Raw genomic sequence first — 13,890 nt, 5'->3', positions numbered from 1 at the left:
CCAAATAGTCAAATATTTAAAATTTAGTAGCTAGTTGTTAATATCAAAATTAATTTAAATATAATTTATGGATTTTTTAAATGTGTACCAAACAAATTATGTATTATTTGTGGGTTTGGTAAATAAATTAAGAAATTATATTTGTTTTAATAATACAATGGGTAATAAATTTTTTAAAAAGAATTATTATTTAAACTTTTAAAAATTATAAATATTTTTTTAAATAAAAGTAAAGTTTAGAAGTATTTTCTATTTTTATTCTATAAGTAACGCTAATAATATTCGATAAGTATTTATTTTATTTTTACTAATATAGACGTCATTTTCTTAATTATTGCTGCTCGCATATTCCACTCTAAAAATTATTGTAATAGCAATTATAAGCCCAACCAACAATAATAAATTGTGTATTATTTATTGAATTTAATTTTGATATGAATAGATATGACAAATAAATTGTACCTTTAAATCTAATTTTAATATTTAAACCGATCTTAAATTTTAAAAAACATAAATTCATTCTCACCTTACTTTATTGTAATATGAAAATGTAACGGCTCAAGTTTATCGTCAGTAGATATTATCCATTTTAGTCTATTATTGTTGGTCTTATAGTTTTACTTTTATAAGGAATGCTTCGTTTTTTTCTTCGACTAATATGGGATCTAACAATCTACCCGTTGGGGGCCAGTGGTCTGTAATGTATCGTTGTCAGTCTCACAGTTTTATGAAATGTTTCGTTTTCTCCTCCAATCGATGTGGGATCTAACAATCCACTTCTTTAGGCGCCAGTATACTCGTTAGCACATTGTCCTCATTTGGTACCATTTATAATACAGTTCAAACCCATTACTAGAAAATACAGTTCCTTTTAGCTTATTAAGTAGAGTCAGTCTCAGTCTCAGTATGAACTTCACGCGCTTTCAGTCGCCATCTTTCTTCCTGTCTGCCCTCGCCCAGACCAAAACCAACCACCATAGGCCAAAAAAACAGGAAGCGATCAAAACAAAAACCTTGACGCGCACAATCCAAATCGATAGAGGAAACCATAAATTCTTCCCAAATTTTGTTTTTGTCTCTAGAAAGATTCCCACTCGAGTTTCGAGAGAATCTCTGCGAATTCCTTGCCTATTTTGACGAACATAATGGCATCATACAAGCTCCTGGCATCTTCCAATTCGCGAAATTCGGATCTATTGCGAGGTTCTTCTTCTTCTTCTTTCTCTTCTGCTTCTCTTTTAGAATCCCAATTTCTTTCGAATCACCTGAGGAATAATGACATCCCAACTCGCAATCAAAGCCATAGTCGTAGCTCAATGACCGTCGATGGCTTACTTGGCAATGGGTACGATTCCAATCCCACGGAGTCGTCCATTCTCTTAGATGCCCAGATTACTCTTGTTGATTCCCATAACCCTTCTTCTCTTCCCATGAATACGACTACAGCAACCACCACCACCACCACCACCACTAATTCCTCTGCCGTCATTGATAGCAATCACAATACTTCCTCCGGTGCGGCGCCCAAAACTGTGGATGATGTGTGGAGGGAGATTGTTTCTGGTGAGAGGAAGGAGTTGAAGGAGGAGGTTCCTGACGAGTTCATAACCCTCGAGGATTATCTCTTGAGAACTGGGGTCATGCCTGTTGAGGATGTCAAATTGCCGCAGACGGAGAGGCTGAGTGGAGGGATTTTTTCGTTTGATCCAATTCGAGCCAGCACATTTCAGGCCTTGGATAAGGTCGAAGGATCCATTATTGGATTTGCTAATGGGGTCGATTTGATCGGTAGTGGAGGAAGTGGGGGGAGAGGCAAAAGAGGGCGAGCTGCTTTGGAACCTTTAGATAAGGCTGCAGAGCAAAGACAGAGGAGGATGATCAAGAATAGGGAGTCTGCAGCAAGATCAAGGGAACGGAAGCAGGTGACTGAATCTGCTCTTTATAAACAACTTCCATTTCCAAATTCTTGTTTGATTCTATATTTTGGTGTGATAAAGTGTCTGCTAGTATACTTTTGAACTTTTTTGGTTTTGGGATCTCAGGCTTATCAAGTGGAATTAGAATCATTAGCTGTAAGACTAGAGGAGGAGAAGGAGCGGCTTTTGAGGGAAAAGGTACTCTTTCCCCCACCACCCCCAAATATTCATACATATGAGAACATCTTTCTGATTCAATTTTCTATTGCACTGGATTTGGGATCTGTTTATTTTATTGCTTGCATTCGTTTTAATTGCGTGTGGAAGAAAGTTGCTTGAGAATTTGTAAGACGAAGCTGCGAGACCGATAGGGAGAGGGGCTAAGTGGTCAGGGCGCCCCCATTTGAATTGAGAACCTCATGTAGAACGTATCACTGAGATTGCTTTTCTTCTTATGCAAGCTACAAGCTATACATTTTTTTGATCCAGAGAGACCTTATAATATGTTGGACCCTTGGCTTTTCTTCCTCCATTTGATTCCTTTTTTCTTTTGGTATTTTCCTTATCCTTGAGACCTCCCTGAAGTTTCTCTTTATCAATTTCACTCCAGTTCCCTGTTTTTAGTTTCCAACAACAACAAACTAGGATATAATTTAAACACATTGGTGCGATGAATTTCTATCATGTTATTGAATCAATAATTCATCATCCTTGCGGTTTATGTCTTTCAGCTCGATCTAACTACAATTGGGCTGCATCAAATCTTTTTTCTTATGTTAATATTTTTGTTATTAGTTTATATATTAGATCATAAGCCATTTTACAGCAGTGCATACTGAATAATCATTTGTTTGATTAGGACTAATGCTGGATCATTTTCAATCAAACTTATTATTTAGTGCCGAACATTCTTGGTTTGCTGTGTTCGGAGGCGTAATTAAAGTAGGATTAAAATTGGTGATTAAGAGCTTAAAATTCTTGATAAAATCCAATTAGCTTGGCGGTAATTGGCATGATTGGAGGTTAAAATCCTCATTTGCCACTTATTGTACTGAAAAAAAAGTGTTGCCTTTCTCTTTCATTTTGTTTTGATGGTTCTGCGCTGAGTTGTAGATCTTTAAACTTGTAGCCATGTAAACAGAAGACTGTTGTCTGTTTGTAGTTGTGTTGATTACATATTAGCGTTTCATAATTATCTCTCTTTTGCAGGCTGAGAGGACTAAAGAGAGGTTCGAGCAGGTATTGATTTAAACTTTGATCCTAGTGTTATTCTGTAATGAAAGAGTTTTTGTGTTGAATATTATCTTATCTTTCAGCCCTCTTGTTGATTAAAAATTCTGTTGTTGAAAAGTGACGAAAAATTCTGTATGGACAATCTCCATCGTCTAGCCTTCTTTAGATTTCTAATTTTTCTTAGAAAGAACTTTATAGTACATCGTAGGATAACTAGCGTTCATTAGAAACTTGAAAGCCACAATATCCTTCACTACAAGTTTTGATTATTCACTGGCTAAAAAGAAAGGTCTTAGTTATTCCCAAAAATAAAAAAGAAAACAGTTCAGTGAGCTTCATCAAGTGCTGCAATATCAAGGTGTTCTGGACGTTGAATAAGAGATTAATATTATGCTGCTTCCTACATAAATTTGTTTTGATTTAAGAAGTCGTAATGTAAGATTCATCTATATATAGTTTGCAAAATTAAGGCTAAGTTTGGCCTTTAGTATAATACTGACGATGCAAGTTTTTGTAGTTTAGGGGGGTTCAAAGCAAATGATGTCGGTGTCGTTGATTTGATTATTGGTTCTTTCTTTTTGGGGTTTGCATATATTTACGATTATTGGTTCTTTCTTTTTGGGGTTTGCATATATTTACTTAGGTGTGAGATCCCACATCGGTTGGGGAGGAGAACAAAGCATTCTTTATAAGGGCATGGAAACCTCTCCCTAGCAGACGCGTTTTAAAAACCTTGAGGGAAAACCCGAGAGGACATGCTAGCGGTAGGCTTAGGGCTTTTACATAGGGTCTATTTGAAATGTGTGATGTCCCACATTGGTTGGGGAGGAGAACAAACCACCATTTATAAGGGTGTGGAAACCTTCCCCTAGCATATGCGTTTTGAAGCCTCGAGGGGAAGCCCGAAAAGGAAAGCCCAAAGAGGACAATATCTGCTAGCGGTGGATCTGGGTCGTTACAAAATGACTTTCATCAGAGTATTTTTAACCATTTAGAAAGTCGTTCCAAACCGACCCTTATTAATTTAAAAACTTTTATGCATATACTTGTCTTATAAATTTGACAAACAGGGGCTCATCTGTTTGCTCAATGTTTTGGTTTTGATTATACGGTGACAAGTCCAAAGTTAAACTACATCATAGGTATTTACATGGTAATGATATATCCCGGTCTGATTTTTTCCTGGCGCAGCTAATGGAGAAGGTGATTCCTGTGGTTGAAAAGCGACGACCCCCACGAGTAATTCGGCGAGTTAATTCCATGAAATGGTGAACTATTGATTTTCCACAAGACAGGTTCAACAGACAAGGAAACCTGTAGGAGAAAGAAGAAGAAGAAGCAGAAGAGATAGACGGCATAGTATTAGGAGTTATTGAAAACACATTCTTTGCAGCTGATGATGGCTGAGGAGCATCAGAGCATCAGAGCATCAGAGGTGTCTGCTGCAAGCAAAAATGCCGGCGATCACAATCCTTTTACCAAACAACAGATTAACAGAGACAAAACTAACACAGGATACATGAGAGAAGATGATGATTTATAGGCTACAAAACTTTGAGGTACTCAGCTCTCTGTCTCATTTTCTGTTTTTTGTTCAATGCATGAGAGAGTCAAAGAGGAAGAAGTTGAGTTGAGTAGCAATTTAAAGCATTTTTTCAATGGTTTTGTTGGATAGAGGAAATTTGTTATAATAGTTGGTAGTGTAGTTTGGTGATATTAGAGGTATATCATTTTTTTTCCCTCTTAATGTTATGTTTTTTAGTTAAGAAAAGACTATTGGTGACTGTACTTTCATGTAATTAAGAATATGGTATAGTAATAATTTAGTCTATACTACAGTATTTAATCTATATAGTTTATGACATTATAATTTTTACTATAAAGTATTTTATATGCATTGAACGTCTTTTATTGTTTCAAGTTTTTATATAGTGTGACCATTTTTAAATGTCTCTAAAGAATAAAATTATTGGTTCGAATTTTGAATAAAAATAATGAAATGACGATAACTTAGAACGATGTGACTTGAGTAGAAATTAGTTAGAATTTAGGGTCTGACAATAACCTAAAACGGTCTTAATTTGACTCTCTGAATAGCTACCAATCATATTAATAAAGATTTTTTTCGATTTTAGTTGAAATCTTATTATTGAAATAGTTATGCCATAAGACTTATTTAAATACACTTATTAATATAAATTATAGACATATTGAAACAAAATAGAGAGCATTTGTCACAATCACACTTTTGTTGCAACAAGACAGCGATTACGAGACACTTATTCTAACTCAACAAATAAGTGACCAGTGTTGTAAAAATCAAACTCTATAAATCGACTGAATGTATGATTGAGCCTCGAATTACCTTAAAATCGAATGAAAATATGTATAGATTATTAACCATGGAAATTATCAATCTTTTGAATTTTAATTAATTAAGCCAAAGATTATGATAAAATGATTTGTTTCAAACATATATGAAAATGGTCAAGATTCCACGAGCATGCACATTACACACAGCACTTTATCATTTTCTTTTTTAAGATTTTAATATTTAATATCAGATAGGGCCAAAAATTCACCAACAACAAGAAATCCTGAGAATTCAATTCCTAGGAAACATCTATTTTTATTTTTTATTATTTACTTTTGCAGCAAATGATAAATAATAATTAATAAATGGGTTAGGGATCAAATTAATCTAAATCCTCTTTTCTCATCTCATTTTAGATTACTTAATTTCAAGGCTAAAATTCAACTTAAAATAACTTTTTATTAAAAATATATAAATGAAATGCTTTTTTTTTTTTTTTTTTGGGTTATTAAAAAATATAAAATTAATGGAAAAGGGAAAGAAAACATAAAATAATGCCCAAAAAATGCATCAAAGTATGAGCATCATGAGCTTTGTGTAAAGCAAAGATTAGGTAATCTATAAACAAAGAAAGGTAGAGATTTCAAGAAAGGAAAGATAAAGATAACATTATATTATATCATATGGTTTTAAAAGATTAAATAAAAGTCTTGAAAATGAGGTAATCATTTAAGAATAATAATCCCCATCATCACTCCTTACACCCACTCGAACCTTTTATTTATATATGTATATATTGAGATTGTACGAGTATTTGTTCTTGCCAACTTAGGTCGTCGTTGGTCCGGAAGACACATGCACAAGCCTCTAACCCCCTCTTAGAAAAGAGCTTCTAATGACAGAATTTTGAAAAACGTTTGAAAAGCAATGTTATCCACTAGCAAACAATAAGCAACAATGACGACATTAATAACATATAACTCAAATAAGAAGAATTGACAATTAGTTTTATCCCCCGTAACACATTTTGAAACAAATACCCCAATGTCGTGGTTCTTAGCCACGTGCTCTAATCCCCTGAGCTACAGGCCTCACCCCGTTCCCACTGGATCTATTCTCGGAATACCCTAGAAAAAAGTAACATTTCCTCTCGCGCCTCTTTCTCTATCAGAACGATAAACGTCTTAAATACTAAAATTGAGAAGTACTTTAGGATTAAAACGTTATCTAAGTTGAAAAAAAAGGAAAAGGAAAAGGAAAAGTTCCGTTGCGGTGTTGTTGATGCTCAATTTCTCTTCTTTTTCTTGGAATTTCTATGGCTGTTTTTCCACAAACCAAAATCATTACAACTTTTACTGTATAAAAAAATGCATAAAGTGCACATTCTTCAACATTTTGTCTGTCATCCATTCAAAGCTTTTGCAATGGCAGAGCCCCCAACACTTACTGTCATTTCCACTTCACCTTCTTTCCTTTCTCTCTCTGTTTTCAGAACTCCAAGTTTCAGAAGAACTGAAAATTTAAGAACATTTCTTAAGGAAGATGAAGATGAAGACGAAGATCCATTTATTAGTGGTTGTGTTCTTCGGCTTTCAAGCGTTGTTGATTCAGCTTTGTTGCTCCTCTGCTACCATTGTTGTTGATGGAGTTTCACAATGGAAGAATCCCTCTGTTCATATTGGAGATTCCATCGGTAAGTACTTTGAAATATATTAATGTTGTCTTTTTTTGAATGTCTTGCTCTGTTTTCTGAATCTTTTTGCCTTTTTTCTTTGGTTTGTTCTTAGTTTTCAAGCACAAGTTTCATTATGAGCTCTTCATTTTCCATAATCAAAGGGCTTTTGATCTCTGCAATTACACTCATGCCACACTTCTCAGCAAACCCAATTCCACTGTATTCATGGTATCTCTCTCTCTCTATCTCTATCTCTTTTTTTGAGTTCAAACGTCGATGTATCGAGTCCAAGTCGATGGTAGATGTCTAAACCGATTGAGTTATGGTCGGGTTGAGGGAAGGAACTTGAATTGATCGTTCTTAGTAGGGCTCATTCCTCCATTTTTCTATGTGGGGTTTACAAAGTTAGTGGAAATTTGTCATTTTTATCCAAATTCCTATATGGGTTTTGAGTTTTCCACTCCTTTTTAGTGGAAAATGTTCTTCTTTCCCCAAATTTCCATCTGGGTTTTGAGTTTTTGATCGGATATCTCTGTTTTTGAACTTTAAAACTCAGTGGCATCCATCACGGCTTGGTGTTTTCTTCTTTGCTTTCAACAACGGCTCTAAAAGCTCCTGCAATGGCTCTCAAAAGCTTGCTGTGAAGGTCACTGATTCAGCCCCACCTCAAAGTTCCCACCTTTCTCCACATAACCCACCAATGGCAGCCCCAGCACCGATTTCCGGCGGAGTTCTGCCGTCCACTCCGGCTTACCCTTGGCCGTTTCACCCTCGGCAGGGAGCGCCGTCGCCGAGTCTCCCTCCGAGTGAAAGTTTGCCTCTGACAGTGCCGGAGAAAGGTGGAAGTCTGCCGTTTATCAATAGTAATCCAGCGGTTCCACTACCCACCGGCGAAGTGGACACTGCCACTATTCGCCCGTTGCCAACTTCAGACCATGGAACACATAGGGTACCGTCTCTCTCTCTCTCTCTCTCTCTCTCTCTCTCTCTCTTCATAGGGCTAAAAAGGTCATTTCAAGCTTATTCATTTCTCGTTCTAATTACTCTTAAAAACCTGAATTTAATTACCATAAAGTTCAAATCTCCATATTTCAACTAACCAATAGTAATAATAAACAATACCCAAATTTTGTTCTTCAAAAGTAACTTCTATGTCACTGTTAAAAAGTTGACAATTAATGGTTATTTTCCAAAAAAATTATCCTTCTTTATCGAATATAAAAAAAATTGGGCCAAAGTCAAAAAGAGAAAAGGTAATGCTTGATTGAAGGAGGAGGGGGCATGAAAGGGGAAGAGAAATGGGTGTGGGTTAATTTTATGGCATGATGATGAACTTTTTACCCTTCAATTACTGTCTTTCATGATTGGGATTTCTTGCTAATGCAAATCTCTTTGTATGTCAAAATTCAGGCAATCATGGGCTTTCCTCTTCCACTTAAATTGGCTCTAATTTCAACCTTATTCTTGTTGCAATAAACAAAACAAAAAAAAGGAGAGATTTTTAGGGTTTAGGGTTTAGGGTTCCTTAGATGTGATGATTTTGGGGGGTTTTTTCCCAATTTTTGTGTAAAAAAAATGATGATGCTGTGGTTGATGATGATGAGATATAATCAAATCAATGCATTTGGATGTTATATTTAATATTAAATTTTGGCATATGCTCCTTTAGCTATATGAAACTTCTCTCTCCCACTTGGATAATATATTTTAAAAGTAACATTATGATGTTGGCCATATTTATGTGTCTGTGAGCCTATTGTAATGGAGAGGGCAGGTAATGAAACAGGTTGTATATGTCCTTTCTTTTGCTTTCGGCTGGATTAATGTTATTTCAACCTTAAATGGGTTAAGTTGGAGGTTAGAACAAATACGTAATCTTCGAGATGTTCTAAGTTTAGGTTTTTTTATGGTCACGGGTGACCCAACCCGACTTGTGTATTTAACTCAAATCCATGTTTGATGGAACCGGTTGATGACATGATTACATAATTGATGGTAGGTCTTGAGTACTCCATTAGTGTTTCTAGAGATTTGATCCTCTAACCTTGAGTAAAGAAGAATATCTCTATTACCGTTTGATCGGCCTAGCCATGGGCGGTGGATTAAATGGACACTAAACCGTGTCATCATAGTTGCAATGAATGTCCTACCTATATATATCTCTTCCTTCTCTCTTTTCAATAATGGTGGAAATGGACTTTGAAATACTCCTCCAATCAATCCCGATAGTCCGTTCTTCACCTTGACATGATCAGACATTCAAGCTAGCAAATTAAATCATGGGTTCTCATTAAGAGTGGCACGTGAATCGCGAGCTATTCTCACTTTGACATATTCTTCTTGTTCGAATAATTTCTATAGTTGGTCAAGTTTGAACAGTACACAAGTAGGTTAGGTAGGGAAACCTATCGTTCGGTGTTTAAAGGATTTCTAGTTGAAGTTAGGTATCGTTTCGAGCCAACGTCTAAAAATTTAAAAGCAAAGAACATAATAAGCTTTCGATCTTTTCCCTAATTCTCCATTATATCTCATCCATGGAGATGCTATTTGCATAGGGCCAAATCCCAGGTCAATGCTATTTGCATAGGTACACAACAGGGAATAGTAGCTCAAAATTATGGATGAAATTATTACAAAGCTCTATTATTAACAAGTAATGAGTCATTTTCCTCGAGGGGTCATCTTACATTGGCTTATCGTCTAATAATTTGGTTCGTGATTATTGGCGAGAACTTATTGTAGGTCACCTAGGCAAAACGCTCCAACCATAGGCTCGCGATACATACAAAGTTCATTAAATTCCGGGTCTAAGAATCTTTCAAGATTCTGAATGAATGGTCAACTTTATAAACATAAAACCCCAGGCGTCTTTTCATGCTGAAAGGATATGATTTTTTGGTGGGTGGCTCTACTCCTTTATCATGAAAAGAATATCATGAACTAATGGTTAGCAGAAAAGAGTGAGTTAACATCAAAGATGATGAAGAAAGGGACCCTGTCCCATGATTTGTAGGGGGCCGTAGCCAGTTCATCAACTGAGGAGAGGATGATAAGGGCTACCCCAAAGGGTAGAATCAATGAGGAATAGAAGAAACCAGAATTCCCAAGATGTCAAAACCCTATAAAGCTGAGTGGCCTAAATGGGGTTCAATAAAATGTCAACTTTTATCAGAAGGGATCCTATGGACAGCAGAAATTCCAGCACTAACAAGAATTGAGTGAAGGTTTGATTACAATGAATAGTAGAAGTCAAACTCTACCAAAACAACGACCTCGGTCGTCGGTGGAATTCGATATAGGTTCGAATTTCACTAGTCGAGAAAGATTGAAAAGATTGTACTTCAACAACAACCAGCACCATAGAAAAAGATGGAGGATTTTAGATATCGTGCATTGTAGAAGTCAAACTCTAGAAAAGGAAGGACACCTTGGTGGAATTTGATGAGAATTTCTTGACTTAACCAGCTCCACAAATAATCTAATGAAGTTTAAGTAACAGTACACACAGACATACTAGAAACACAAAACAAAGCAAGGCAGAGGCAGAAACACAAAGAAATGGCAGCAGTGAAATCATTCCAAGAGGCAGAAATAAAACAGACAAGGATACGAAGAGCCAGACAAGGGCCATTAACTGTATTGTGCACAGAAGGCCTTACCTCCATCCTTGATGACGAACAAAGCGACTGAAAGCTCCAGCTCCCCCTCCTTGTAAGAGCCCAAATCCACCGTAAGCAGATATTGCCCTCTTTGGACTTTCTCTCAAAGTTTTTAAAACGCATCCACTAGAGAGAGATTTCTACACCCTTATAAAGAATGTCTCGTTACGTCTGGAGTAACTTTAGGATTAGCACTGTAAAAAAGGTGTTGGGGAGAAAGGAGACAGTCAAACCGAAGAAGATAAAGTCCAAACATGTTGGTTAGGACAATTTTTCCAAGTTAAATTTAGACTTTGACTAAAAGTGTAGGAATAAATCTTACCATTATTGCTGACCAAGTAGTCAACCTCTTTCTCTTTCCTTCAAGGGACAACATCCACGAACTTGGCAGATCCTGCGGAAGACCAAATCAAGATCAGATCTCTGTAATAAACTAACCAGTAAGCTTATCAATTTGTCAAAGCTTCCACCCAAGCCATTAAAATTCTGTCAGTAACAATTTTCAATGGTGACAGACAAGGAACATGACAGGCACCTCAAAGTGTAAAATCTGGACCACCATATCCTCCATTGTAGCCACAGACCAGAGTGGTGCAGGATAATTTCTCCCACCCTATGGGGCAGCATTCATTCATCTGGTCAGAAACAAAAAATTGCGAGTTTGTTCGAAAAAACACATCCATTCATCACTAATTCAAAGGAAAAAGAAAAAAAAAACAATGGGTATGACAAAAGGGGCTGGTCAAGATAGAAGAAGACACCTTTGAAAAAGTAATTTCCCAAGATGAGTGTTCCACTTGAAAAGAGTTCCTTCCTTTCAGTATATCAAAAGGTCATCCAGACTTATCATAACAGGCGAGGACAAGAACTCTAAAATTTTCTCACAATTTTTCTTAGAACGAACAGCGAGAGAACACTAATCTAGTGTCGAAAGAAACAAATGAGACAATTGACAGTAATGTCATATTTTGCAGCAGAATTAGAACAAAACATGGACCAACAGACAACTTTGTAAGAATGAACAATACATGTCAACAATGGGCTGATAAATATGGCATTTGTGAAACAATGTGACATTACCAAGGCCACCAGATGGAGAAGATCCATGCCAATGTTTCCATATCCAAATTTCTTTACACAATATACGCTGAGTAAATAAATACAAAGAGTCCCCTCACCACTTTATAACCTTCACTCTCTTCTTCATATTTTCATCCTCTCTTCTTTCTCTTATTCCTAGAAACCATGAAAATCAAAGTAGAACATGTTCTGAAATTCCAACAATTCTATTCAGAATGATTCGCTCGTCCCAACGAGTCAAGCCCTTCAGTCCTGCTGCGAACAACCCTGTGAAAAGCTTCCCTGACCTGCCGTTCCAATGAGTCTAATCCAAAGAGTGATTTTGCTTTGTTCTGAAATTCCAACAATTCTATTCAGAATGATTCGCTCGTCCCAACGAGTCGAGCCCTTCAGTCCTGCTGCGAACAACCCTGTGAAAAACTTCCCTCACCTGCCGTTCCAATGAGTCCAATCCAGTCCTCAGAGTATTACAAACCGTAGTTAGCTCTTGCACTCTCTCTCTCAGCTCTGCTTCTTTCTCCTCGGCCAATGGGAACTGAGCTGTGTCGGCCAAATCATTCATCAGACGCGTGCACTTTTCAATCTGATGAATCTCCTTCAACAGCCCACATGAGTTCCTTCGATCTCGCTTCTTGGACTCCTCCACAATTCGATCATGCAGTTGAAGGATTGGAACCGCCCATGGGAAGTTTCGGGACAAAGAGAAATGAACCTGCAAACCCCGATCCTGGCAAGGAATAGCCGCCACCAACGCCCACATTACAAACAATAACACCATGTTCATGGTAAAGATAGGAACTGCAAGCCCATTTGTAGCCAAAAGCTCAGTCGCTTTAGGGGCCGCCAAATTGTTACCAATCGATTGCAGCTGCCTGGCGGCCGACCACGATCGTGAAACGCTCCACGAGAGCGATCGGAAGTGGCCCAATGACCGTGGATCCTTCGAGGCATTGTTCCGTCCGAAAGAACGGTTGCGGTGGGCTATAGCAGAGGCATGCGAATCTTTCTCATCAAGCATACAAATAGCCAAATCGACGAGGGCCTTCTTGGCGCGACGAAATTGACCCTCGCCAAGAGTCTTCTGGTGATTACAATTGTCCAACGCACTTAGAACAATCTCCAAAAGCTTCTGCCATTGCCGGAGCTGCTCAATCCCATCACGAATCGCATTACACACATCAAGCGCCTTGACGGTTCTCTCCGAGTAATCAGCAACCAAACGGTCCAAAGGGGGCTTAGAGATTTGAGATTTGTGGTTGATGAGAACGAATTTAAACTCCTCCTGACAGCACAAGAAGGAATCCAGGAGCTTCTGAACCCATGATAAGGAAAGCAACTCATCAGGACCAACCGAGGCAAGGTCCATGAACCGTTCAGCAACTTGCCTCTGAAAGGAGTCAAGATCCTGCTCCTGAGACGTCGGAGAACCATCCATTGCGTAAAGCTGATCTCGCCGAATACTCTGAACCGAACGTCCAATGTTGGTACAAGCAGCCGACGAACCCTGATAATCTGTAGCTGGCATCCTCGCACAGAGAAACTCCTTTTTCACATATCACGCACCAGAAACCCTAATCGCCAAATTCCTCAATCAAACAAACGAAATTAAATACGTCGATCGATAATCAATCAATCAGTCAATCAATCCCCTTTCACCAAACCAAAATTCAGATCTCCAAAATGGATTTCCCCCCAAACTCAATTCAACGCCACACCCAACACCCACTCGGCTAAATCAACGCCAAAATTTTGAAACCCAGATCCAAATTCCACCATTCAAATCGAAGAACAGAGCTTAGAGGGAAACAAGGATCGAAAGAGAGAGAAAAATGGCGAATGAATTGAAAATTTTTAGAAACGGCGACGATAGATGATGACGATGAGAGAATGTTGGATAAACAAAACCTAGGGGACACCCCTTTTATTGGGAGAACTGACGACCGCGTGTCTCTATTCGGCAGTAGAAACAGACGACCGCGTGTCCTAGTTTTTTTTTTTTTTTTTTTTTTTTTT

The 13,890-nt window shown here is 37.6% G+C and overlaps 3 protein-coding genes and 1 long non-coding RNA gene across 5 annotated transcripts; 2 read left to right on the top strand and 2 right to left on the bottom strand.

Moving 5' to 3' along the window:
- Window positions 1-923: 923 nt before the first annotated feature.
- Window positions 924-4,980, top strand: LOC111445287 (G-box-binding factor 4-like). The gene is made up of 4 exons (XM_023083580.1): window positions 924-1,922; window positions 2,043-2,114; window positions 3,126-3,155; window positions 4,341-4,980. Exons 1-4 carry the CDS (start codon window positions 1,146-1,148, stop codon window positions 4,419-4,421), a joined length of 960 nt encoding a protein of 319 aa, XP_022939348.1. The 5' UTR covers window positions 924-1,145; the 3' UTR covers window positions 4,422-4,980.
- Window positions 4,981-6,658: 1,678 nt separating this feature from the next.
- Window positions 6,659-8,812, top strand: LOC111445288 (uclacyanin-3). Its single transcript, XM_023083581.1, has 4 exons — window positions 6,659-7,156; window positions 7,251-7,366; window positions 7,695-8,087; window positions 8,549-8,812. The coding sequence occupies exons 1-4, from the start codon at window positions 7,006-7,008 to the stop codon at window positions 8,612-8,614; spliced, it is 726 nt and encodes a 241-aa protein (XP_022939349.1). The 5' UTR covers window positions 6,659-7,005; the 3' UTR covers window positions 8,615-8,812.
- On the bottom strand, window positions 7,046-11,320 carry LOC111445289. The gene is made up of 3 exons (XR_002710808.1): window positions 11,120-11,320; window positions 10,798-10,991; window positions 7,046-7,132 (listed from the first exon to the last, which is right to left on the bottom strand). It is a non-coding gene; the product is annotated as an uncharacterized LOC111445289 (long non-coding RNA).
- Window positions 11,321-11,741: 421 nt separating this feature from the next.
- Window positions 11,742-13,809, bottom strand: LOC111445285. Of its 2 annotated transcripts, XM_023083574.1 has the most exons (2): window positions 12,287-13,809; window positions 11,742-12,143 (listed from the first exon to the last, which is right to left on the bottom strand). In XM_023083574.1, the coding sequence occupies exons 1-2, from the start codon at window positions 13,400-13,402 to the stop codon at window positions 12,084-12,086; spliced, it is 1,176 nt and encodes a 391-aa protein (XP_022939342.1). In that variant the 5' UTR covers window positions 13,403-13,809; the 3' UTR covers window positions 11,742-12,083. The 2 variants fall into 2 exon arrangements, with proteins under 2 accessions (XP_022939342.1, XP_022939341.1); XM_023083573.1 differs by having other exon boundaries at window positions 11,742-13,807.
- Between the last annotated feature and the right edge of the window lie 81 nt (window positions 13,810-13,890).

Source organism: Cucurbita moschata, unplaced genomic scaffold, assembly GCF_002738365.1.
Source record: "Cucurbita moschata cultivar Rifu unplaced genomic scaffold, Cmos_1.0 Cmo_Scf00007, whole genome shotgun sequence".
Taxonomy (NCBI): Eukaryota; Viridiplantae; Streptophyta; class Magnoliopsida; order Cucurbitales; family Cucurbitaceae; genus Cucurbita; species Cucurbita moschata.
This window is presented reverse-complemented; position numbering and strand designations above follow the sequence as displayed.

Coding starts and splice junctions, on each gene's coding strand:
- LOC111445287 (XM_023083580.1), top strand. CDS start 1,146: ATGGCATCATACAAGCTCCTGGCATCTTCCAATTCGCGAAATTCGGAT. Junction 1,923..2,042: donor GATCAAGGGAACGGAAGCAG/GTGACTGAATCT, acceptor TTGGGATCTCAG/GCTTATCAAGTGGAATTAGA. Junction 3,156..4,340: donor CTAAAGAGAGGTTCGAGCAG/GTATTGATTTAA, acceptor TTCCTGGCGCAG/CTAATGGAGAAGGTGATTCC.
- LOC111445288 (XM_023083581.1), top strand. CDS start 7,006: ATGAAGATGAAGACGAAGATCCATTTATTAGTGGTTGTGTTCTTCGGC. Junction 7,157..7,250: donor TCATATTGGAGATTCCATCG/GTAAGTACTTTG, acceptor GTTTGTTCTTAG/TTTTCAAGCACAAGTTTCAT. Junction 8,088..8,548: donor CAGACCATGGAACACATAGG/GTACCGTCTCTC, acceptor GTCAAAATTCAG/GCAATCATGGGCTTTCCTCT.
- LOC111445285 (XM_023083574.1), bottom strand. CDS start 13,402: ATGCCAGCTACAGATTATCAGGGTTCGTCGGCTGCTTGTACCAACATT. Junction 12,144..12,286: donor TGAGGGAAGTTTTTCACAGG/GTTGTTCGCAGC, acceptor GCTTTTCACAGG/GTTGTTCGCAGCAGGACTGA.